Source organism: Pezoporus wallicus, unplaced genomic scaffold, assembly GCF_028554395.1.
Source record: "Pezoporus wallicus isolate ANWC-B61680 ecotype Strahan unplaced genomic scaffold, APGP_CSIRO_Pwel_v1 contig_2439, whole genome shotgun sequence".
Classification (NCBI taxonomy): Eukaryota; Metazoa; Chordata; class Aves; order Psittaciformes; family Psittacidae; genus Pezoporus; species Pezoporus wallicus.
The window spans coordinates 562,731-589,263 of record NW_026638501.1 but is presented as its reverse complement, the minus strand read 5'-3'; the positions used below and the strand labels follow the sequence as shown (position 1 = coordinate 589,263).

Sequence of the window (26,533 nt, the reverse complement as noted above, 5' to 3'; positions counted from 1 at the left end):
GTAGCATGGTTTCAGCCTGCAGATTGGGCACAGGGTGCTTTCAAAAGAGGTTCATAAGTTCTCTCCAAGTAAAACAACAAATAGCATGTTATTCATTGTTCAGTTGCATATTTCTTCCACCAGCTTTTTCAAGCCAAAAACCAAATTAGAACCTATTTTCAGAATACTTTGAATTAATATGAAGCTATAAACCAAAGAGAGAAGCAGCATGTTTCAGCATGCAGGTAAGTAAATAGGATTTCCAAGCCCATGCAGTTTTTGTTGGCTAGTATACATTAAAATGACAAACAGTAGCCAGCATTAAAAGAAAAATGCTTTATAAGAACAGTAACTCATGCTTTCAACATATTTAGGCAATTGGAAATAATCTATTAAGAAGGATGCACCTATAATTATGATAAGAGAATTTTCTTGGTCCAGTAATCCATCACAGAAATTTATTTTGTTAATTACAAAAAGCTTTCTATGCTCTCGGCAAGATTCTACATTTGGTTTAAAAGGAATACTTTGGTATTGATTAATGGTCATTAATTTTGTTATCTGACATTCAGTGTTTAAAGCCTCCAGCTAAATCAGTACTGCAAGTTGATATATATATATCCTTTTCTTCTGCATGGTAAAGCTTCTGTCTCCCAGCACCCAGACTGTGTAGAAAAATCCCTTTACTTATCTGAACCCAGTTCCCATTCATAGGAAACACAGATCTGCAGAGCATTTTTCAAGTCTTGGAAGGCTGTTACTATTTCCTAGTAAGGCTAGAAGTAGAAAACTTGAAGTATGACAAAATAATTCCCAAGCAAAACCAAATTAATTTAAAAATAAATCTTGAGATACTTACAGTATTCTAAAGCAGAAATACACCATCTGATTCATGTGATATAACATGGCTCAGTGCTTTTGGTTTGCTGTCTGCAGAAGAGAACAAGCACTACTTTCCAGTGTTTTTGAAACATCACACTTGATCAGTAGGGCTTTCTCCTAGATTTTTGAAAGCACTTTCTGAGGTGCCTTTTGCCTCTGAATGAATTGGGAATACCCTGTCAGTTCACTGCTGTTGCTACCCCACCCCAGCTCCTTGAGCGAAGAAGATTTTTGGTCACTCCAGCTTAATCATGGTTAACAATCAGATGGCATTCCCAGAGCAGGCACTCTGCCCTTCAAAATATTCAAAAATAGATCCTTTTAGATATGTCAGGCTAGATGTAGAAAGTATCTCATTATTATTGACCCACCAGCGGGTCAATCCTTTAAATAACTGTGCACATCTTCCAAACATTTCAATGGAAGAGCACATCCATTTGTTATTGTGAATACCACACTGTCATTTATATAATGTTTATTGCCTCTGTGACCTTGAATCTCATCAGGTGTTCAGGTCTGCCCCATAAGCAAGTGCTGAACAGTCAGGCTGACGGAGTACTTAAAAGTCCTATTAAGAAAAAAAAAAACAGAAGGTGGGAGAGCAAGCGCTTTCCCTTATCTGCTGCTGCCGCCATCCTGCTGGAATCACCATCCCCTTTCAGTCTCATCTCATCTTCTCTTGTTAGCAGCTCTTTTCCAAAACACCATACAGTCCAATTCAGAGGGGTTTTGCCTCCCTTTTCTGGCTTCATGTCTTCTTCTTGCTCCATTTCTGTCTGTGCAGGTGTGTCTCTATCTCTTGCTTGAAAACAAGCATCCCAAGCTGGCCGTGAGAAGCCTCGTTCATGGCCTTGGACTGCATGCACATTTTGTACTGCTCTGGGGTCAGCTCGTCCAGGCACTGTTTTTCATGCCACAGATGGAAAAGACCCCTGACAGGCGTTCGGATCACCATGAGGTTGCTGTGAATGTATTTGCGGTACAGATGTACATCTTCACCACCCCATCCTTTAATGTCCAGATCAAAGCCACCTGATACAAACAAAATCCAAAATAAAACTAGAAATGTATACTAGCAAACTAGTGCTGTTGATTGTACTACAGCTGTTCTCTGGCTCCAGTCAGCCCTTTAAAACAGACGGACTTTCTGCCAACATCAAAGTGTCCAAATTTCTTAACTTCAAATCTTTCACTATCAGACAAAATTGCTTTATTTCAATTGAGCAGAGCTCTGATTCTGGTAACCTCTATGACACCTAGGAATAGTCTGAACATCTAACCAGAGCTCTACTGCAAATTAGAGGCGTAGACACACTAGCCAAGGAAAGGGAAGCCGATCACAGTTTTCTCTATCTCAGTAAAAAGACAAATGTATTGGAGTGTACTTTTCTTACCTATGTTGATAAAATCAGATCTGTACTGGCAAGTCATCCCAAACCCAAAGTCTCTCCAAAATCCAGTTTCTTTCTTAATAACCTGCATGGAGGGAAGGGAATGTTTATATGGGAGTAGAAGTGCTTTCAGTGTGAGAAGCACACTGAATGTGGGCAGAAATAGAAGCTCTTTAATTCTTCCCCATGGAAATCCGTGGCTGATCCTGAACCAGTTTTTGTAGATAGTGCACGTTTCTGCCCAAAAGAATCAGCTGTGTCATTAGCTATCATGGATAAACCCCTGATCCACTCCTGCTGTTGTAGACCAAAAGGATTCATATCACATCTCTCTATGGAGTTTGCTTCCTTGCAGACAAAACATCCTCCAAAATTATTGGTTTCTATGGGATTAAAATCAAATGTAAGAAACATACTGGCAAACCAGGGAAGCCAAACTCTGCTGTAGACCACAGGAGCTCTGGAAGAAAACAGTGGTTCTGATCTGACCACACAACTGACAGCTTTTTGATTGCCTTAATTTTGACAAAAAATAGGAAAATGGGAAGAATAGTTTCTTACTACAGAACTGATAAGTCCAGCTAAAATTGAAGTCCAGAAATGTTAGGTGGTAGATATATATCCCATAAAAGCCTTTGTAATAATGAATGTGCAGTCTACATTACTGAGATAGACCATGAACACATGTATTGCAGGTATAAAATCAGATGAGCAAAAAAGCAGGGTAATCCTTTTCAAAAGCAAATATCCAAGTATATTTGACCATAAGGTCATAATTTAAGTGACCTAACCCAGTCTGGTGACACACCCAAGAGCTTCAGGGGACCGGGACAGGTATTTAAATCCCCTAAGCAAGTCAGCATTACTTGTCACTCTTGCAGGTCTAGTTACAAACCTACCCCTTAGCAGTTATTTTTGAAAATTTTGGCTTCACTTGCCACAGAGCTACAGAAGATGAGGAGACAATTTCTATTTCTGGATTTACAAATCCCAGCGTTTTCTTTACCAAAAAATCCTCTTCCAAAATAGTCTCTCCTGATTTCTTGTTCATGCCTCCCCTTTTTGTTTATAACTCTTGTCACGTCAATGTTTTCTATCTTACTGCTTGTGTGGCTATTTCTTTCTTTTCTCTTTTCTCCTTTCCTTGACAAAGCCAAGCTGCTGCAGAAGCCAATTAAAAAGAAACAAGATTGTAGCTGTCAGGTCTGCAATGTAGCAGAAGATCTCCATGCTGCTGCCCTTACAGCAAGCTACTCGTATGCATTAGCATTATTATTTCCCATTAGTGCAAGTGGCTGCTGCACAAATCAAATTCTGTCAAAGACCGCTGAAGGCTTTTCCTTTTTTTCTTCTCAGCAGCCCAAGTAACAGGACAGAGTGCTAACAATGTCTTCTTTTAATGGCACAGATCTGGCCTCATGCCTGGAAACTAATGTGGGCTGAAAATATAAAAATCTACATAAAAATTAGATTGGCAGTACTTCTTTAAGTCAAGCTTTTCTGACATAAGCATCACATTTTACAATTCAAATATTAGCTATAAATATTTGCACAATCCTGATAACGTGCTTTTGGAATTTATGCCAGCTTGAGAGCTAAACTCTCATTTCCTAAGCACAGTCCTTAAAGCCTGAGAATCCCTGATGGGCTCTCATCAGAGAGAGAAGAGCTAATGTGAATCCCATGGTGTTATCAGAACAAGTTTCATCAAAGAAAAAAAAACAACAAACAATAGAAAGGATTTTCCAGCCTCTTCAGTAAAAGACTTTCTGGCTACCTGTTGGATAACACAGGGAGCAGTAGACAAAAAAGATTTTAAAATATTTTGGTTGATTTTTCAGACTCTATTTCTTCATTTTTCTAGAGGGATTGCAGGAAGTTGTGGTAGTGATGACAGAAGACTGGACTCACACCCCTAGTGATCTTTTTCTGCTGTGACTGTTGTTGGGCTCACAACAACCCTAATTCTTACCTACTGAAAACAATAGAAGTTGGGATGCTCTGGAGACAGTGTCCAGCCTGGGGCACAATGAGCTCTGAGAGGTGCAGTGCCTGGCAGTAAGAAGGGCAGCTGTGCCAATCTGGGACCTGTCCCAGAGAAACTGAATGAAGCTGCATAGCTGGCTTATGCTTCAATTTGAAAATTCAGCCACTTACCAGTGCTAGTGGGCTGAGGACTGGGACCTGCTGATTATGGAGAGAAGCAAGAGTGGAGGGTGGACATAAAGGGAAAGCCGTGACTTCTACCACCCCTTTAGCTTCAAGACAATGCAATGCCAGAGCACAAGAGAGTGGAGAATAGAATCTGCAGCAGCACCATGTAATGGCTCTGCCACTTGCTTCTTCCTCACAACAGCTTCCTCCTTATCACAAGGAGACCTATCCCATTTCAACTACATGTTTTAATAGTATGCGTGATGGCAATGTTTTTAAACATAATGCTTTGTTGTAACACCAAAGATAGCAGGTGAGCTGAAAAACAGTGGAGTTAAACTGTGTTATGTCAGCGCCAGATTAAAGCCAGAAGGGACAGCTCCAAACATGTGATTTGACTCTGAGACAACATGGTACATTTCAAAACATACTGTCTGGTTGCAGGCAGTTTAATGATGTGGGAGAGGAAAAACCACTGTAGGTGTTCAAGTAAGTGGGGAAATAATTGTGACAGCCCCTGGAATTCTGTTTTCACTGACTCATCTAAGTATATGTATGCTTTTTACAAATGTGAGCTATCGAAGATGCAAGCAAAGAAACTATGCAGTAATAGGAAGAAACGAGAGCAAGATCAGGGACTGCCACCCCAAGACAGCACACCATGGAGGAACTGTTCACCAATTAGAAAATCCCTTCTGTCAGAGAAGCAAACATGGTTTAAATCCTTAGGCTCCGTGTATAAAACATCAAACAAGGGTTAAAATAAAGGATACCAAGATACTTCCCTGGGAAACATAACTGCAAAACTGCAGTAAGGTGACTGCTATAGTTAATTTTGTCTGTGTGATGGTGGCTGTGCACAAGGAATACGGAAATGCTACCCAAAAGCATATGCACTTTAAAAAAATGTTTTGTCCAAATAAAAGCAGCCATTAAGAGAAGCATGTACTTACCAGCTGCTGTTTTAAAGATGGGATGGAATCGTGGTGGCCATAAATTATACTGGGGTTATATTGGCTGAAGAGGACAGGATAAAACACCTTCTTCCCTGGAAATGACAATGGGTTATTTATTTTCTTTTAAAGCTGTATAGAACTCACTTCTCTCTCTTACAAGATGCTCTCCAGTTCAGACCAAATCCAAAATCACACAAATTTTGACTGAGCCTATATCCTTTGAGTGAGAATATGAATGCGAGGATAATATAATTAACAAAAAGATCTTGTTCCAGAGAGCACAGCTGCTAAAGAAATTCATCACACTGGGAGCAGGAGTGTTATAACCTTTCAAAAGCCAACCAGCAATGGAATTTTTATCCTCTTAATTAATTCTCTAAGTTTCAAGAATGATTTACTGCAGCTTCATTACCGATTCAGAGAAGAATACTCTGGTGAAGACTCTTACACAATAGGTAAAAATCTGTTGAAAGTTGAAAGACAATACACTTCATGAGTAGCAGTACCTGGCTGTGTGTTCAATCTACAGGAGTTTAGGAATTCAGCTGTGAAGTATATGTCCACGTCACAAAAAAAGAGAACAACATTGTTTCCTTTCCAAAATCGAGCACCAACATCTAATCCTTTGCCCCTGGAAAATTCTTCATTCAGCTGGATGAAGGTGAAGTTCTTGAAGTTGGCTGACCTGAAAGAAAATATTGAGCAACTGACTCTGTGCTTCTAGCTCTTAATATATGGGTGAGGAACCCAGTATGAAACAATTAACCTAGAAATCTGTAATGTCACAGTTCTAAGAGCAGTTTGAGGGAAGAAATGTGCACTTTGAGATTTCCACTATGTCTACATTCAGAGCTTGACCTGTGTACTCCTATGCTAGCATTCTTTCTTTGGGCAGACCTCACAAAAATCCCAACAATGCTTAGATGGGCAAAAATACCGTCAGTAAGCAAATATAAAATACATGTGGTTGTATTACTGTACCTATACAAAGGTCTTCTTCCCACATGGAGAGATACCAAAAGACATCACTGCCACATGATCTTGACAAACACAGCAAGTGTGCAAGTAAACACAGACCAGACCTGGCCAAAAGCATCTAGTTCCTGTGTGCTCTGCTAATATTGTCTGCACATGCCCTTGGAAGCCAACTTTCAGTCCTAACAGTTAAAGTTACTTTCAAAAGCACTAAAGAAGTTGCCAGTGTGAAAAAAAAGCTGCACTGAGGTAAATTCATTAACATCTGCTTTGTGGTTCTAAAAACCAGCATCACAGAACCATAGACATGGCACTGTCAGGGTAACACCGGTTTTATCTGATACAAAGGAAAAAAAAGCTGTTTTCACTGATGCAGTTTAGAACTTTTTGGTACAACTACAAGTCTGGACAGCTATCTAGTCTCCAATTCATGGTACAATTGCAGTTTATAAGCAGTACACATCAGATATTTGGGTACTTACTTGGAGGTATTTTCAAGTATTGATTTGACTTCATTCATTTGTTCTTTTCCAAAATAAACTACAGTGAGATGAATTCTCCCATCCTGCTGAATGCCCATTTCCCTAGAGAATAGAAACAAATTTGTGACTTGTGCCAGAAGTTAGCTTTCTTCAATAACCTACAGCCACTAGGCAAAACAGAGTAGGGTGAACTTTGGAAGGCATCCCTGAGGGCACGATTCACTGACAGAGATCCTTGTCCTGACAAGGGACTCTACCTCTGTCAGATGGGACAGAAGATTATATTTCAGGCAGATTAGGAAAATACACAGCAGTTTTTGTTATATTAATAGGAGGATCCCATTAAAATAGGTCATCAAGCCCCAGGAAGAATGATCAGGCAGGCAATAACTCTAGCATTTAGGAGAATATGAGAGGTGGAGGTTAGAGAAGCTATATATACCCACCTCTTAACCTTGATTTTTTTGATAATAGATATTTCAGAGTTCAGATCTTTGGCATTCTGTTAAGAAACATTTACTAAAATCTAAGTAACAACCAGAGATCAAGCCAGGAGCCTAAGCATAGGACCCTTATGAATCAGTGCTAGACATCATGCCTCACTTGTACAAAGTTTAGACAGCAAGAGTTAATCTATAATCAGCAGAGATCAGCATGACCAGAGGGTGATTTCTCTCAGTCTAAAACAAGAACCTCTTAGATGGCTAATTTAGACAAGGAGCCTAATTTTAGATAGCTGTAATCAGGCAAAACAAATCCCTTTGTAAGAGTCAGTATCTGTTGCTAACACAGTCTTTTCTGGGCAGCTATTTAAAGCTATATATCAAATAAATTCTCCTCCAAACATTATCTCCATGCTGAAAAATAGAAGTTTGAAAGCGACTATCCTCAAATACATTTCCTTCTTGTCTTTTATTGCCTTAATCTTTTCTCTAATAGCACCTAGCAAAGTGTCTGGGAGCACTAACTCCCCTTTTCCTTAGAAATGTTCCTTTGCAACTAATAGCATGAAATTCTCAAGTTGCCACAGTGAGTGGGCCCCAGCAAAACAGATTGAGACACATAAGCCAGGTAAATGCAAATCAGAAACCCTGATGACTGGAATATAATTGCTTTTACTGCTCATCACAATGCATTAAGCAGCCAAATGCCTTTCAGTCTCTATAATAATCTCAAAAATGATTTCTTAGTGGCACAATGAAATATTATGTAAAAGTAGCATGATTTTTACTGAGTAAGGCTTGATAACTTCTAAAATTGCATTCTACTTTCCAAGTAAGAAAAAATGAAGTCAGCACTGGAATGGGAACCCACCTGAAATTCTGCATGAATTGCCGAAATTTGCTGGCTCTCTTGGCCAATGGCACAATGACATTAATAAGTGTGTCAGCTACATTGACATTTTCATTTTTCACTTTCATTACAGGACCAAATGGTCGGAATAAAACAATCTTCTTGAACTGATGCTTTGCGTCTCCTTTGAACGTCAGCTCGTACAATGTGCCTTTGTCTTTTTCAGTACGGTAAATCCCTACATGAAAACAAAAGAGAGGAGACTTTGGATTAAAGTTAGAATCCTTGGAAGATGGTAGATAAAAAATGATGCAGTCTTCACCTGCTACACATAAGCTGAAAGGCAGGGGAGGCATGAGATAGTTGCTTGTAACCTAGTACACAATCCACCATCCACTGGAGGAGGCTGTTACCCTGGCAGGGCCTCAGCCCTGGGTTGCAAGAGCTGTTTGGTATTCTCACAGGCACATTCCTAGGCTTGGCCAAGTTACAAACCCCTGAAGGTTACCAATTGCTCACACCCATCAGACACACTGTCCTTATTTTACAGACTGCTCCACTTGGATGCTGCAGACATGCATGGTAATAGTGATACAGAGGGACTGTGAAAGGCAGCCTGCCTCTCTGCAGTATAAGTGATTAGGCCATCTCCCAGAAAAGCAATTTTCCTGATGAGCATATTCCTTTCCTCCTTTCTGGGAGGTTCTCTGGAAAGTCCCCTAAAAAACTATGCAACCAGGCCCCAGCAGCCATCAACTTTGCCCACCACCAATCAGGACAAAACTCTCGTTACTCATTTCTCAGGAGACTTGTTTTTTTCTGGCAATGATGCCCACTCCTGTGTGAGTAATGGTCTGCAAGGATGACACTTCTCAGAGTTTGTCAGAGGCTAGACCCAGGACACACATTAGACAGTCTCCGAGGGTATTTAATTCATACAGGCATCTACTTACTTCCTGTATAGAAGGAACTTGCATACAGTGTCAATCATGCCCCACTGAAATACTATTCTGACACCTGAAATGAGATAAAGTTGGCAAAAAGACTATAGATTTTACCCACTTTAAATGACGCTACTGTGCATACTGATATAAAGCTTTTACATAGTTAGATCCATTAGGTTTAAGAAGGAATAAGTAAATGTTAATTTGAACTATTTGCTAAGCCATTGTAAATATCCTAACAAATTCATCAGTAGAAGAGTATAATTGCAATGCCTTCCATTTCTTGCAGAAACTCAAGAGACAAAGCAAAACTCATCAGGAAAAAAAACACCTTTGCTTAACTTGTTTCTTCTTTTTTATTCCTCCCCATCTGGTTGTGAAGAACAGCTTGACCAAAATAATGCCTTTTTTTTTTTTTCTTTAAATTCTTTAATCTTAAGTCATCTTTTTATGTATAGCATTGCTGTGCATCTGACCCATAGATTGTCAGCTCTCTTCGTATTTCTTGTGAAGGTCTGGGTCAAAGGTTTACTTGAACTGCAAAGTGACATAAACTCTAAATCTTGTATTGTGGCTTTAATACTGGTATGTTCAGAACAGCCAAAAAATTAGTGAGGTAATTTTTTAATTTCCCTGGCCAGAGCTCTGTGAACTGTCTTATCTTCACCATCACTGTGTGTTTTATTCTTAATGAACAATATATGCAGATTTACTGAGCTGTTATTCACTTCATGTTTTATTTTTAACCTAAGTTGATTCAACAAATGCTCCAACTCTCCCTCCAGAGTAGCAGATGAACCTAGTGAGATAACAGCTCCATCATTATTTTATTGCTAATCTTTTAAAGCCGCATCCTTGACTCTCCTTAGCTTTTCCTATATAGTCTGTGCAAAGTACAGACCATGAACTATATCTGTTATTAAAGTTGAGCCTGCACTTGAGATCATCTGAATGGTGACCTAATAGTCCCTGTATTTCCTCTTCCTGGTGGCCAGAGAATGGAAATCTGGGCCTTTGAGTTCAGCTCACCCATTTATTCTTTGCAGAAAGCCTGCTGATGATTGGAGCATGTTGCTGGGCGCACTCATTTATTCAGGCAGTTTTTGAACACAGGTCTTGCCAAGGAAGTTTGTGCTGTGGAAGGGTAAGGTAGCCTTTTGACATTAAGCTGAACAAAAATATAAACTAAATCTGATTTGCATTTTCTCAAAAGAGAAACAAACAGGAGTGTTTCACAGGTTTGACATAGCGAACTGACATTTTTTCATCGCAACGAAGATCTAAATTAAATTAACCAATTTAATAATAGATACCATGCAACATCTGAAAGTCTTCGCTTCTATATCCTCTTCTACCCCTGTCAAGAAACAATGACCCCCACAAATACTACTACCCCAGAGATACGTACATTTGTGGAATAAAGGAAGCTTTCCCAAGTAAGCAAGAAGCACCTTCAAGCAGAATGCGTGTTGTGACCCAAGGGATCCCTCCTAGTGCTACACATATTGAAAAAGGCTGCTTCTAACTCTGCAGTTTTGTCCTTGTTCAGAACTTCTACTACAGCTAAAAAAAAACCAGCTTAGGTGAAGGCAAGGTTCCCTCATGCAAGTTGGTATTCCAAAAATTTACAGTCCTACCATTTTACCTTGAAGAGAACTGTATGCAAGTTTAATGCATACCATTTAATTAAATATGGTTATTCTTGATACAAATTTAAACCATTTGTTTTCCTTTCCTAAGCATCTTCTTTCCTTTTTTTAAGTATTTTTTTTAGAGGCAGAGAACAAAATGATTTGCCCAAGGTCAGACAGTGAGCCCTGGAAATAAGCCTGAATGTCTTGAGTCACTCCAGGGACTCACCCAGCAGAACATCCTGCTTTTCACAAGATTCTTCCATTTCCGAAAGCACTACTTCATTTCTGCCATCAAGACCTTTTACATGATTCAGAAACATGCGTCAAGCAGTCTCAGTTCTAAGAGGTGTCGCACAAGGAGAGGAAGAAAGTAATCTCAAAAAAGTAAAACAAAAACCTTTTCCTGAAAAGGTTGCTCCTGGAACAAAAGCCTTGGAAAGGCCAGATGTTCACTATGGATAAAAGAAGGTCAGTTGAGCATCTATTGCTTCCATTACAGCAGTATGTTTCAGATTATGCACCATTCCTTTCAGAAGCAGGGAGAAAAGTCAAAGTCTTTGGAAATGCAATGTAAAAATAGGAACAGGAGCTTTGAGCCAGCAGAGAGACTGGCCCTAGAATGAAACGGAGAAGCAAAGAAAGACCTGGGTGGCCTGAAGGGTTGACTAAAGAGCGGTAAGTGTGCAGTCTTCAGAACAGCAACTCCCAGGACTCTCTAAAGAAATGGAAAATACCTGATCTCTATTCAGCAGGGCAGGCAAGCAAGATTCAGAATATACATGGCAAAGAGACATGCAACCTTAACAAAGTCCTGTTGAGTGCATGACAATTTTAGCCTCAGTTCCACAGACCATAGGTTTCAGGTCTTCCACTGTAAACAGAAATGCTCCTTGGACCAGAGCTCATTACTTATATTCTATTAAATATTTTTGGAACCGCTATTACAATTTATCAGTATTCACTGTCCCCATTTTAACTCAATATGATGGTGGTCTTTCTGCTTCATGTACAGTAAAATACATCATCTTATCCTTTGAGGAAGAGCATTATCCTTTCAGTAAGCTTCCAGGGCAAAATTGTATCAGGTAGCCCACCACCAGTAGCTGTCATCTTGAGGAAGCAAAGCTACTCTTTTACATTCACCTCTGAGACCATATTTAAAACTCCAGGGTTGTGGTTTAAGCCCAGCCAGTCCCAGCACCATGCAGCCATTCACTACCTCCCACTGCAGCAGAATGGGGAGGAGAATAGAAAGAATTGAAACCCCACGGCTTGGGATAAGAACAGTTTAATAACTAAAGTATAATATACTAGTAGTAGTAATAATAATAATAATGATGATGGAAGTAACAAGGGGAGAGAATACAAAACTAAAAGGGAAAAGGAAAACCAACAATAAACACAAGTGATGCACAATACAGTTGTTAGCCACCCACTGACTCAGCCTGACCTGAGCAGTGATCTGGGCCTTGTGGGTGACTCCCCCCAATTTATATACTGGGCGTGACATGCTGTGATATGGTTAGTCTGGGTCAGATGTCATGTCTCTGCTTCCTCCTGGCCTCCTCACTGGCAAAGCATGAGAGACTGAAAAGTCCTTGATCAGAGTAAGCATTACTGAGCAACAACTAAAACATCGGTGTGTTATCAGCATTGTTCTCAGACTAAAGCTGAAACACAGCACTGCACCAGCTACTAGGAAGGAGAAAAATAACTGTTACAGCTGAAACCAGGACATCCAGTCACGAGAGAGTCACATACTTTAGGCAGGAAAACTTATACAGCATATTTGACAGTGCTGTGGCAGGGCATTTCTGAAGTGATCCAGGGATTTTCTGGAAGTGTTCCTATTGGGAGAGAACATCACCAGACAGTGATTACATTCACGTATGGAATGCACCACTCAGGCTTGTTAGAATCTCTAAATTATTAACTCCATCCTTGAGAAAATGAATGACTTGCAAATCTATTCAGGTCTGCTGCCATTACATAAATTAATGATCAGACCTGCAGTTCTGCCCATTGAGCAACTGGCTTTCTATTGGAAACAGAGCAGTCTTTTGCCTGCTTAGAATACCCAGAAAATTCTTATCTTTTCCATGTTGTTTCTTACCAGCTCCTTGTAGCAGAAAGTGAGTGAGCTTGGTATAGAAGTGGGAGGAATAAGGAGGAGAGGATTATAGCAGCTGAATAGCCCAAGTGCCTCTGTGAAGAGAGAAGCAGACCAGCAGCCAGATGGATACATTTCAGGCCCAAGGGAGAAGGTGTGGCTCTCTTGGTTTAAGTAAGGAAAAATGGAAAATTCCACCATGTGTCAGCTATTAGTCCTGGAAAGAGAACTGTCTGAGAATCCTACCCAAATTTCATGTAACAGCAAATCTGCTGAGAAGGAGTTTAGCTCAGATGTAAGGTACTAGGGTCACAATCTAATTCCCACGCATAAGTGGTTCTGTCTAGAAACTGCAGAGGATGCAACACTTATTTTAAGAGATCCCAGCCACAGAGACAAAATATTTATCCTTAAATGTAAGAAGTGTTTGGAGAAATGTTTTCCTTCTGCAAAGACAAGACTAAAGTGATGGAATGGAAAAGAGGAAGAGAAACAGACCCTAATCAAATTTACTGCACCAAACTACCACTCTGCCTATTGACATATGTTAACAATGAGCTAGTATAGAAAAAGTGCTAGCAGGTACCAGATGTGACTCACAAGAATAGGAAAAGAACAGACAAGAGGCCCAAGAACGCGAAATTAACTTGCAGCACTCTATATACTAGTAAGACTAGCTAGTGAGATCAGCAGCACACTTGAGTAAAACCAGTGTCAAAGGCTTCACTGAATATTCAGAAACAAAGACGCAAGTCTAATGTATCAAGAGCAGCACTTCAGGTTGTGGATCCTGTCTCTGACCCTGATTACCTGATCTTCATTTCAGCACATCCCTTCACCTGCTCAACCTTAAGACAAGGGCATCAGACCCACCTTTAACATGTGAGATGCATACACCTTTTGTGCGCTATTGCTAGAGCAGGTGGAAGGTAAAAAGCTTACAGGGTTAAGTGGCACTACTTTCAGTGCAGACCTGGGCCACATCTCCCAGAAAATTCCAGCTATCCTGGCCAGTTCCAGAAGTGAAAACAGCTGGCTTTGGTGGCTGGATAATTCTGCTCACGGATGCTGTATTGCTGAATTCATATAAAGCTGCCAAAAGCTGCCGTGGAATCCAGCCTGTTACTAACTTGTTATGTAGGCAGTGGCACCTGCAGAGCACTGTCTCCAAAACAAATTCTGAGTCCAAACCATACTTGAAATGCAGAATAGGAATAGAAAACTCTCTTCTCCTGTTCAAGTTACACAAAGAAATACATTTGTTTGTGCTATGATCAGCAGTTTTTATCATTCTTGAAGAATGGAGGCTGGGGGAAGGGGGACTGCCAAGAGATAACAGAGATTTTCAAGGGAACTTTGCAGAGATATTTTCTGCCAAGTCAGCACAGCTTCATCCCTGCATTTGCAAACAAATCTGTTTGCACTACTAAGAATGAGAATTTGTTCCTTGCACCTACAAGAAGCTAGGGCTTGTCCTGTGGGGGAGGACACAAGGAAAGTTTCTTGAGCTCAGGCTGAGCTGCATGCAAGGCTCCAGTTTCTTAAGCTCTGAGATGCATGCAAGGCTTTCTCCCTCTGGAGTATTTCATCATGAGTGTGAAAGCCTGCAAGGCCGTTAGTGCATGAGGAATCTCCACAGAGCCAGCACTGCAGCGTGCATCCTTTCCCATGCCTTTCTGCACACCACATTCTGCTTTGCTCCTCAGGAACAGCACTGGTACCCAGACAAAGCCCTCTGATTGTGCATAAAGGTAGGCTCTAAGCAAAATGGTAACTTTATTGGAATATTAAGCAACGTATGGCAGGAAACATCTCCTTTCCCCTCGCCTCTCCCGGTGAAAGAGCTGGTGCCAAGCATAGATGCTTATTCAGCTCCTATAATAAACAGTAGAAACATATTTTGAAATTATAAAACAAACAACAAACAGAAAAGAGGAGACTAGAAGCACATAGCTCCATAATGCATTCAGATGCTGGCAGCCAGAAGCACTTCCCAGTTCCCTGCCATGCCCTAGTCCCATGTCTGAGCCAGAGGAATTTGACTGGTGCAGAGAAAGTACCTGCACCAGCGAGGAGCCAGGACCTACCTCAACAAGGTCTTTACACGCTGAAAACTGTCTGTATCAACAACAGAGACATCACAGCTCCTGAAATACATCTGAAGTACTCCTGAAATACACCTGGTGTCTCTGCCTGGCTGCGAAAAAGCAGCCTGACTGGAACCAAGTAAGCACTTTGGATTTAGTGACAGAATAAATGAAGACCAGTCACTGTAAAAAATGGCACTTTAAAAAAATGGCACTTTAAAAATCCACACTTACTGCCTCAATATTATATATTAGAGTAAAAACTGTTTAGATCCATTTTAGAATCCAAGGGCTGAGTTGCACCACTCCTCATATAGGAGATACCCTGCAAAGGTTAGGCTTTCATAGTCATTTGAAGTTACAGGTGATACCAGCTGACTTACTGAGCTCCTCAGCTGCTGTCCTCAAAACCTATCTTGCCACTCTGACTCTAGCAGAGCTGTGTAGGTGGAAATAAGTGTAACATTGGAGTTTGGATTTGGACTGCAGTTATCAGTCTTAACAGTGACAATAGGTCTGGGATTGCAGCCTGGTCATTCACCCCTTGTTTTGTCAGTTCTGAAGCAAGTGCTTGACTAGAGAGCTGTGAGCACACATTAGTGGTCACTACAAGAGACTGGCAGGCACTGTTGTCACAAAGTCCAATTCCCCAGCAAAGCTGCCATTCTGCAGTTGTACCTGAGACAGCATCACTGGGTCGCAACATTAACGTCATCCCAGACATCTGTGCTCTGAGATAACACCCATCTCCCTCAGCAAAGCAGTCACACCAGAACCCCTCACCAGCACTGTGTAGACCCTTCTAACCTCCTGTCTGCATACAAACCTTCAATGAAGTCAGAGGCTGTGTACACACGGTGTTTTGCATTGCCATTCCCCTCTGGATTGTTCAAACTCCCAACAGCTAACTCTATCACCTCTATCAACTCATTTCGCTTATCCTTCCTTACAGGTTTCTCTTCTGGGTGGCGCGTCAGCCCTGTCTCCAGCTGGTACACCTTCTGAAGAGTAAAGGTCTCAAAGGGCACAACCGCATACTCTGTGGACAGCTTAATGCCGCTGTGCACCTCAGCTTTGTCTATTTGGGAACGGAGGAAAGCCAGCAGATTAGCCTGGGCCTTCTCCGGGTTGCTGTGGTCAAGTCGAATGCCCAAAGGGTCTGGGTGCTGGTCCTGCATGTTCTTAAACTGCTCACTCCTGCCCTGGAGCTCAGCCTTCAGCTGGGCAATTTGTTTCTTCAAACTGATGATGTAGTTGAGGTGATACTGTTCTCGCTCTTGCAGAATGGCTTCATATCCCTCCTTCATAGTCGGACTGTGCACCCTGGGCAAGGAAAGCTGCTGATTGTCACCCTTGGGTGTGCAAGCCAACATATAAACAATTGTCACCAAGCAACAGGCCACCATCAGCAGGCCTACAAATCGGGGGAGAAATAGAACAAATCTTCGGCGGAGAATCATCACTCAAAAAGCAGTCTAACCCCACACATGCAACAGTTCTTACATCCACGCAGTGTCACAGAGGCCCCTGGACTTGGAGTATTCTTACACAGATACATGTATGTACAGGAGCTGGCTTGTCAGCTCTCTTAAAACATGTGCTCTGCCTCTATATTGGGCTCTCTCTGCTGTTTACCCAACAGGACCAAAAGACAAGCTCTGAAGCAGACAGGACACCTCCCGATCCTCATGGCAACACCTTCACTGCTGCAATCTGTTCAGCTGGTTGCTGCTGGAGCCTGAGGACCTGAAAGACAAATGACAAGGACAGTCATTTAGGCACTGAATTAATCTGAATTTGGTCATCCAGTCCAAACCACTAAGAATGTTCTAAGAATTTACCTCATTTCTCAACTGCTTTGAGAAGAGAGAGAGCTCTCTCTTTGAGAGAGCTGTGAAGTGCTTGTGGACCCAGAAGGTGCCAAGACCCTTACATGGGAAATCCTGTATGCACGAATTTAATTTTAATAACATGACTTCATCCATCGCCAATGAAAAACTGGTCCAGGCCTCAACATCTGTCATGATTTAGAAATTTTAGGAAGTCATCATCTATTACTTTTTGGGGAGATGTTAAGGTGCTAAATTCCTCTGAGCAATGATGAAGTGTTCTGCCTCTTAAAGCACTCAGATTTTGAGTGCCACAGCTACCGCATAGATTTCAGCTTTCAGGCATGTTTTCCAAAACACCAGGTGGCAAATGTGGTTCCATTTGAACATATGAAGCCTGGCCTGGAGCAGAAATTTGATAACCAAGAGACTAGAAACTATTATCGAGGCCAATCACTGCAACTAGTACTGTTTGACATATCCTACCATTAAAACTAAAGAAGGAGAGAGAGGATTTTTTAGGAGCATTCAGGCCAAGTCTTACTCAAAATCAGGGGAAGCTTTGTTTCCAGCTAAGGCTGACAGCATTGCACACTGTGTTATCATTTTAAGGCTCTCTTCTGTTTCTCTTAACATTATAAAGTCTTGCAGCAATGTTCAGTACTACTGTGTTTTTCACATATGCTCTCTGCTCAGGAGTGAAGACCACAGAAAAGGTTTTGGGAAGCTGGCTTAGGTATATTTTTAAGTAAGAGAAGTTAAAACTGGGAACGTTATAAATTTTAGTAAGATTTCCTCATGTATACTTAGAAGCAGGACAGAAAAATTAGATGACTGAACACAAATATTGATCCAGCTGTAAGCTACATCAAAAATTGCACTGAGAATACTACCAGTGGGATTTTCAAAATCCCTATTTTTTGGCCAAAATCCATGCTGATGCAAGGAGCTTCATCATTTACTCAGCTGATAGTAGATTTAGGCCAAGGCTGAGTAATGTCCTAGATAACACTGATGCTACAATGTTAGACTCAAACACAATCAAATTAATTGAGCAACCCTGCTGCTCTCCCCTTGCATGCATGTATGACACTATGACACTTGAGATTCACAGTCCTTTTAGTCATACACCGTTGCCATCAGGTCCTTAAGTAAAAACAGGTTGTCTAAGATGAGAATATCAGAGTTATAATCTTAAGTCAAAGTCTTCTGTAGGATGTTCTACGAACTGCTACAGGATTTCCTCCCCATGCCTTGATTGACTATTGCTCTATATATAGCAGCTATGCAGTCGTATTTATCTTTGAACTGTTATCAATATTTTATCAGTCTGAAGAGCTTCTAGGAAAAAAAAATGCACTTTTAGAGTAAGAATTGAGGAGGCTAAAGTGAGCTATGAAAATACTACTGTATTTTTCTCAATGCTGTAATGCTGAATGGCTATTATAGTATTTAGAGGATTCTCCAGAAAATGTGAAATGAAGAATTGTTGATGTTGAAGAAAATATTCAAGCAGCAGGAAAAAGGACAGGATGAAGTTAGTGCCCTTACCTTTTTGCTGTGATCTTCTCTTTGGAACATCTTGGTCTGCTACAGCTACTTCTCAGCTTGCCACGATCATCTGTTTATCTCCCTTCTTATGCCCTTCCCAGAAAATACTTGTACTGTGGAAAGCACCGTCAACCTCAGAACACCTTTTCATTGCTTTCACATTTACCAGCTGCCTACATCTTCAGTCTGTCTCCTGTGTGGTGAAAGGCTGTAGTGGAGACGCTTCCTATGGTTGCACTATAAAAGCTGGCCTCCTGCAATGTAAAGGAGCTTGTCAAAGCAGGGAAAATTAATCTGGGCATTTCTAACTCTACAACAGATCTGGCTAGAAGACTGCAAGAAGGTAGTGTGCAGTGAGACAGGGTCAGGAAGTGGTAAGATGTAGTACATAAAACACTGCTGTGCTTGTATGCTTCACTTCACACAATTAGTCCATTGACAGAATTGGCAGAAGCTGAACATCACTGAAAGGATTAGTTGTGCTAACATGGCATAAACTGAAATTACATCTCAATGGCTTAGATAAACATGCAACTTCATTTCTACAAGCAGCAACAGATTCGAGTTTTGGGTAAAGAGCTCTTCAAATGTTGACCCTAAAATATATGTGTGCATATATAGCCATCTTCACTAAAACATACTAGGTCTCTCTTCAGAGAACTCTCTTTCCTATAGAATCATAGAATAGTTAGGGTTGGAAAGGACCTTAAGATCATCTAGTTCCAACCCCCCTGCCATGGGCAGGGACACCTTATACTAAATCATATCACCCAAGGCCTCATCCAACCTGGTCTTGAGCACTGCCAGGGATGGAGCATTCACAACCTCCCTGGGCAACCTATTCCAGTGCCTCACCACCCTAACAGGAAAGAATTTCCTTCTTATATCCAACCTAAACTTCCCCTGTTTAAGTTTTAACCCGTTACCCCTTGTCCTATCACTACAGTCCCTAATGAAGAGTCCCTCCCCAGCATCCCTATAGGCCCCCTTCAGATACTGGAAGGCTGCTATGAGGTCTCCACACAGCCTTCTCTTCTCCAGGATGAACAGCCCCAACTTTCTCAGCCTGTCTTCATATGGGAGCTGCTCCACTCCCCTGAGCATCCTCGTGGCCCTCCTCTGGACTTGTTCCAACAGTTCCATGTCCTTTTTATGTTGAGGACACCAGAACTGCACACAATACTCCAGGTGAGGTCTCACGAAAGCAGGGTAGAGGGGCAGGATCACCTCCTTCGACCTGCTGGTCACGTTCCTTTTGATGCAGCCCAGGATACGGTTGGCTTTCTGGGCTGCAAGCGCACACTGCCAGCTCATGTTCATTTTCTCATCAACCAACACCTCCAAGTCCTTCTCCACAGGGCTGCTCTGAATCTCTTCTCTGCCCAACCTGTAGCTGTGCCTGGGATTGCTCCGACCCAGGTGTAGGACCTTGCACTTCTCATGGTTAAACCTCATGAGGTTGGCATCAGCTCACATCACAAGTGTGTCGAGGTCCCTCTGGATGGCATCCCTTCCCTCCAGGGTATCAACCGAATCACACAGCTTGGTGTCATCGGCAAACTTGCTGAGGGCGCACTCAATCCTAGTGCCCATGTCACCCACAAAGATGTTAAACAAGACCGGCCCCAACACCGATCCCTGAAGGACACCACTTGTTACTGGTCTCCAGCCGGACATTGAGCCATTGACCACAACTCTTTGTGTGCAGCCATCCAGCCAGTTCTTTATCCACCGAGTGGTCCAATTGATGTCTCTCCAATTTAGAGACAAGGATGTCGTGTGGGACAGTGTCCAATGCTTTACACAAGTCCAGGTAGATGACATCAACTGCTCTACCCCTGTCCATCAGTTCTGTAGCCCCATCATAGAAGGCCACCAAATTGGTCAGGCAGGATTTCCCCTTGGTGAAGCCACGCTGGCTGTCACCAAGCACCTTGTTGATTTTCATGTGCCTTAGCATGCCTTCCAGGAGAATCTGCTCCAAGATTTTGCCAGGCACAGAGGTGAGACTGACTATCTAGTTTTCTGGTTTATAATCTCAGCCATCAAAGATGCATATTTAAAAATTCTTCAGAACAGTAAAATAACTGAGCCACCATTCTCATAACAAGAAATTCAGGCTATGAGGATTGCTGCCCTCTTCAAAGGGATTTTGACATCATGACTGGAGGCATCTTGACAACAAGCACTTATTACGTACTCTCTTTTTTTTTTTTTTTGCTATATCTGTCTTACTAAATCGTACTGGTGGCTTCAGTGGCACTGTCTTAGAGGCACTGACTGATATTTAACTATACAGTTGTTACTGTACATCCTATCTCATAGGCATGCTTGTGAAAGCAGTCCCAATCCATGTCAGTGCCAAAAAAAGCAGATTACTTTAAGTCAACACTGAAGGTGGTCACAGCTAAAGCATCTTAACTGGATAGACAGTGCCAGAAAGCTAGGGATGGTAACTCCTCCTAACAACCGTTCTGTTGATTTCACCAGACCTACACAGTTTCACACCATCTGAGAGAGCCTGAGATCAAGAGGAGGCAAACTGAAATGTCAGGTTTTTTTCCAGGAACTGACAAAAACACCTCTGTATTTCACAGCAGTCAACTGCATCAAATAGTATTAGTCTATTTGCAAAGAGAAGCTTTAACGACTACCCAGTGGTTAGTCTGAGAGACAAGGAAAAGGACATTAATTATAAAAAAGTATCTGTTTGCAAAAACATCTTCAACCTCAGCTCAACCTGTTAGCACAGCCAGAGGTCAGCCTAGCACACAGGGGCTTTTCATTTCAAGTGCCTGAGCCCAAAAATGAGCTGAACACAGAAACGGGTTCTGTCACCAGCGTAAGCACTCTGTGAATGGCTCCACACAGTGGAGTGTGCTGCACCATAAGGAGTGGCAGAACTTAACAAAGTTGGTTGGTATGCACCCGCCACAGATGTTACCAGCATCTGGATTTTTAATGGGCTGTAGAGATAAAGGAAACTTATCCCTTAACAGAAAAGACAATGTATATTATGTATGAATTTTTGACTCCCAAAAACAAAACTGAGAATTTGAGCTTCATACTCCCCTCGCTCTTCATGTTGAAGTCACAAACGGCTGGCAAAAGAACAGTTATATTTGCTGAGGCAGCAATCTCCCAACACACATGGAATGGGCAATGCCAAATAATTACATGCTTTCTGCTACAGCTTCCTATTGCAGGTTTAACTCAGACTGGTAAGTACCATTTTAGCTCAAAAAACTTTTTTTTTCTTCTCTCCCCCCCCCCCCTTCTTTTTTTTTTATAGAGGCAGTGAATGGCAGAAGCTGCAATTAGTTTTCTAGTAGGTGTTTGAAATATCTTCACTGAACAGCAGCACATGTCACAGTGAGATTTCATTAGAATCATATTAGTCTTCAGAATGAGCTGCAGGGAGGGGGAAACAGATGTTTCACCTGGACTTTAAGTGTACACACACACAAAGAAAGACAATCTGCAACCACTTGGCATTTGCCTTGAACTTTTTAATTACAAGTACTGCACATACCACTGCAGACAAATCAGTCTGCTTTAAAAGTTAGGGACAAGATTTTGCCCCCTAAACCCCTTGATAAAAATTCAAGCCACTGAGCAAAATGGGACAAGGATGAAAATCGAGTCTTACACAAGTGTTTAAGGTGCATGTGGAGGGAATGCAAAAAGAAATTATTTCTCCTTCAAGCCAAATTATGATTTATCAACTACTCCTCAGCCTAGTTCATCTGAATTAAACAAAAGGCAGAAATAAAGGCAAGAACCTGTCTGATAAACTCTGTGCACCTTCATAGCCTCTCTGTACTGCATTCCCTCTTGGGCTGACACTCACACATCCCAAACAAACCACTTAAAATCCTAATATCTTGTTTGCAACTGATAGAGCACTTGAAACAGGAGTAAAGGATTGTTAAGAAATAGCATCCAGAATCAAAATCCTAACTGCCAGTACTTGAAGACAGTAGACAACTTACTGTAAAAATATTCATTTCCTAATCTTCAGTTCCAGAGTAATCTTCAGCAGATTCTACTCATATTTCCATGCATACTCTCAAAGTGAGTCTCAGTCTCTAACCCACCCACAGAAGGCAGTTGCACCATCCTCCTCTATAACTGACAATTACAATCTGATAATCTTGCAGAAAGGTTACAACTATTAGAAGCAGTCTTAAGCAGAATAAGAAATGTTCAAAAGCCTTAATGTTCCTGGAAATACTATGTTTTCTTCTTGCGAGGGAGCTGAGAAGTGGCTGGCTTTACATTTAAGATACTGCTATATGCTTCTCAGTCTGTGTTGTGGTTTAAACCCAGTTAGGTAACTTGTTCACTCACTCCCCCCTTCTTTCCCTCCCCCTACTCCCAGAGGGACGGAGAGGAGAATCAAAAAGAATGCAACTCCCACGGGTTGAGATAAGAACAGTTTAGTAACTAAGGTATAACACAGATCACTACTGCTACCACCAATAGTAACAATGATAAAGGAAATAACAAGGGAAGAGAATACAACATCTCACCACCAGCAGACTGATAACTCGTCCCCCCCAGCCCGACCAAGCACTGACCGATACCTCCTCCAACCCTGCCATCTACCAGCCCTTCCGGGTAACTCCCAGTTACATCCTGGGCATGACGTGCTGTGGTACGGAATACCTCTTTGGCTAGCTTGGGTCAGGTGTCCTGTCTCTGCTTCCTCCTGGCTTCCCTTCCTCCCTGGCAGAGCATGAGGCCCACAAAGTCCTTGGCCAAACCAAAACATCACTATCAGCTCTGTTCCCAGGCCGAAAGTCAAAACACTGCACTGCACCAGCTACCAAGAAGGAGAAACATGACTGCTACTGCTGAACCCAGGACAGTCTGGAAGTTAAAAAAAACAATGCAGGAGTTTTAACTTTTCCCTTCGTTGGCAATTTGGATCATAGTGTGGCTAATTTAATTGGTTCCCTCCTATCAAAAGGAGTAACTTTCCGTAAGAGTACCACCTGACACTTCACCCCTATGTTCTGAGGTCTTAGTGTACTCACATTAGACCATCCCCTTACATGTAACAAAAAACTGCACAGAAGTTTAACATTAGTTAAGTTCTAACCACACCTGAAAAGAATCAATAAAATATCTAAAATTATCTCCACACACTGATAGCATCACTGTTTATTATACATAAGAATTATTACTTTAAGTAACTGCAACAACACTAGCAGAAGTGCTTTCTCTCCCCCAGAACAATGTTATGTGTGAAGACTTGGCAGTTTTCCACAGATCAATAACCTGCAATTATAGGAGTCTTTATTAGGAATGTTATTTTTTGTATTAGACACTCAGATTTCCACCTTACAACCACAATGCGCTACCCCTCTCTGCTAAACACACTGACTTGTAGGTGTATAAACCTGAACTTCCTCAGCACAATTGTTAGTCGGAGGTACTATAGTACACTTCCAAAAGCCTTTACTGGACTTTCCTGGAAGTTTCCAACACTGTTTATCCTCCAGAAGGCAATGTAAGAGATGCATGTCCTGTCATGATCTCCAGTCTAACCTGGAGATTCCCTTCTCCTCTCCTTGCCAGAAATCCCCTGCTACAGCTAGAATCCCCTGCTATCAAGCTGGATAGTGAACTTGAGCTTCATTAACTCCAGCAGAGCTGACAGCAGAGGAGGTTTCCTTCCTTCTGAGTCCAGCATGTGTGAATGGAGGAGAGATGTCTGACTCGCACAAGCCCAATGTTATTCTCTCATGGTAATGCAGAGCCCTAAATTTTGTGCTCTCTGTACTTAAAAGGAAATTTGCTGGGTAGTGTGGTATCAAGACAGTCCTTCAAATAAAATAATCAAGAGCAAAGAGGACAAGAGAAAAACAACTTGGTATACCAGGTATAAAGGTTTTGATGTGTTATTGAGGCTGAGCAAGACTTAGCAGGATAGGGACTAGTACTGCTGACCAAGATCACTGTTCAGCTATGGTTTACACTACAAAAGAAAATCAGGTTTCAGACTGCAAACTAATAATCAAGAAGCCAGAAAATTACTGCAACCTGGTTGAGTACTGAGACAGGTACCCAAGCTCCACACATAGCTCTAAAACATGCAGCATTAACAGTTCTTATAGCTCACCTGCTAACCCCCAAGCTCTGCTGATCTGCATCTCCCTATCAGTCTGGTCAGTACTGATGGACAGGAAGAGACCAGTCCTGTGACTCAGCCCCCATTTCCTTCCTCCTCCAGGTTAGCGCTTACTGTGAATCAACAAGTGCCACAGAGTCCCATTTAGTTCATCACTACTGTTTTGGTATGTGGTTTTGGTCAAAGATCTATCATTTCCTTGATATATCAGGAAAGATTCTCCTAGCAATTCTTTGAAAAGCCCAAGCTTCTTACCTATTTCAGTTAAATATTTTTTCTCTTTTTAGAGAAAGTTTCCAAATATCAAATGAGATCCCATCTGGAATATTGTGTCCAGTTCTGGGCCCCTCAGTTCAAGAAGGACAGGGAGCTGCTGGAGAGAGTCCAGCGCAGGGCAACGAAGATGATTAAGGGAGTGGAGCATCTCCCTTATGAGGAAAGACTGAGGGAGCTGGGTCTCTATAGTTTGGAGAAGAGGAGACTGAGGGGTGACCTTATAAGTGTCTATAAATATATAAAGGGGGAGTGTCACGAGGATGGAGCCAGGCTCTACTCAGTGGCAAACAATGATAGGACAAGGGGTAATGGGTACAAACTGGAACACAAGAGGTTCCACTTAAACTTGAGAAGAAACTTCTTCTCAGTGAGGGTGACGGAACACTGGAACAGGCTGCCCAGGGAGGTTGTGGAGTCTCCTTCCCTGGAGACATTCAAAACCCGCCTGGACACATTCCTGTGTAACATTATCTAGGTGTTCCTGCTCTGGCAGGGGGATTGGACTAGATCTTTTGAGGTCCCTTCCAATCTCTAGCATACTGTGATACTGTGATACTGTGATCAGAGAACCACAGACTCATTGGGGTTGGAAGGGACCTCTGGCAATCATCTGCTCATCTGCTCCAATCCCCTAGCAGGTTACACAGGAATATGCCCAGTCAGGTTTTGAATATCTCCAGAGAGGGCGACTCCACGACCTCCCTGGACAGCCTGTTCTAGTGCTCTACCACACTCTATGTAAAGAAGTTCATTCTCATGTTGAGGTGAAACTTCTTGTGTTTTAATTTATGGCCACTGCTCCTTGGCCTGTTGCTGGGCACCACCAAAAAGAGTCTGGCACCATCCTCTTGGCACCCACCTTTGACATATTTATATATGCATTAATGAGATCCCCTTTCAGTCTTGTCTTCTCTAAGCTAAACAGACCCAGCTCCCACAGTCTCTCCTCATAAAAGAGATGCTCCAAACCCCTGATCATCCTTGTGGCCCTCCACTAGACCCTCAGTATCTTTTTCATTTTCTTATTTGAGGCTTATATAATATTTGAATCTCACTGACTTCACCTTCACCATTAAACTAGTCAATTCTTTATTATGGGAACTTGAAAAGATAAATCACAGCAAAGCTTCTGCAGCAAAGGTCCAGGCAGAGGGGTAAAAGAAAGAAAGACTGTACAAAAAATTAAATATAGAGAGCCTATCTACTTGACCATGAAATGATTTTTCTAAAAGGGAATTGAAACAAAAACCCTGAAGACAAGCGAAGGAACTGTCTTACAAAACACAGCTATCTACGACGTTTTACTTAAGACAATTGATTTCCATAGAATGAAGATGTTAGCTTTGCATGATACACTTAGATGGATTTATTTTTAAATAGAATATTTCAGTTGGTTGAGAATGTCTACTTTGTTTTAACTTACCAAGTCACAGTGCTTCAACTTTTCATTTCATGTTGGTTTGTGGGCTTCTTTGAAAACACTAGAGCACACACAGGCCCAGATAAAACATCACTTCTGGTCAAATAGCTCTTTTAATTTTATGAAAAATGTCATCACATTTTTATATCCTTTAACTAAATAATCCAAGCCACATTTTTGAGACACCTGTTCACAGTTGCTGTGGTTTCTCTCATCCTCAAATACTTCAATTTAAACAAGTAGTCTGATAATTTACAGCCAGAAAGATAATTTCACATTGATCATCAAGAAATTTCAGTTCCTTCATTGAACTCTATTAGTGTCTGGGATTAAAACTAGTTTATCATGGAGATTTTAATTGCAGTTATTGCATAGCTCTTAAATAAAAGCTGTTCAGCTAGAAAGCATTAAATGTTACAAGTTCATAGAAGAGC

The 26,533-nt window shown here is 41.6% G+C and overlaps 1 protein-coding gene across 1 annotated transcript; it reads right to left on the bottom strand.

Annotated features, from left to right (window-relative positions):
• Window positions 1-1,489: 1,489 nt before the first annotated feature.
• CSGALNACT1 (chondroitin sulfate N-acetylgalactosaminyltransferase 1) lies at window positions 1,490-26,186 on the bottom strand. The gene is made up of 9 exons (XM_057411106.1): window positions 26,103-26,186; window positions 18,268-18,521; window positions 15,714-16,633; window positions 8,134-8,350; window positions 6,820-6,921; window positions 5,869-6,047; window positions 5,360-5,454; window positions 2,256-2,337; window positions 1,490-1,893 (listed from the first exon to the last, which is right to left on the bottom strand). Exons 3-9 carry the CDS (start codon window positions 16,345-16,347, stop codon window positions 1,610-1,612), a joined length of 1,593 nt encoding a protein of 530 aa, XP_057267089.1. The 5' UTR covers window positions 16,348-16,633; window positions 18,268-18,521; window positions 26,103-26,186; the 3' UTR covers window positions 1,490-1,609.
• Between the last annotated feature and the right edge of the window lie 347 nt (window positions 26,187-26,533).

What these genes read in the sequence shown, in the direction of transcription:
- CSGALNACT1 (XM_057411106.1), bottom strand. Translation starts at nt 16,347, where the DNA reads ATGATTCTCCGCCGAAGATTTGTTCTATTTCTCCCCCGATTTGTAGGC. An exon ending in CAATTCATGCAGAATTTCAG is followed by an intron (nt 6,922 to 8,133) that starts GTGGGTTCCCAT and finishes TCTATTCTCTAG; the next exon opens with GGAAATGGGCATTCAGCAGG. An exon ending in ATACTTGAAAATACCTCCAA is followed by an intron (nt 6,048 to 6,819) that starts GTAAGTACCCAA and finishes ATTTTCTTTCAG; the next exon opens with GTCAGCCAACTTCAAGAACT.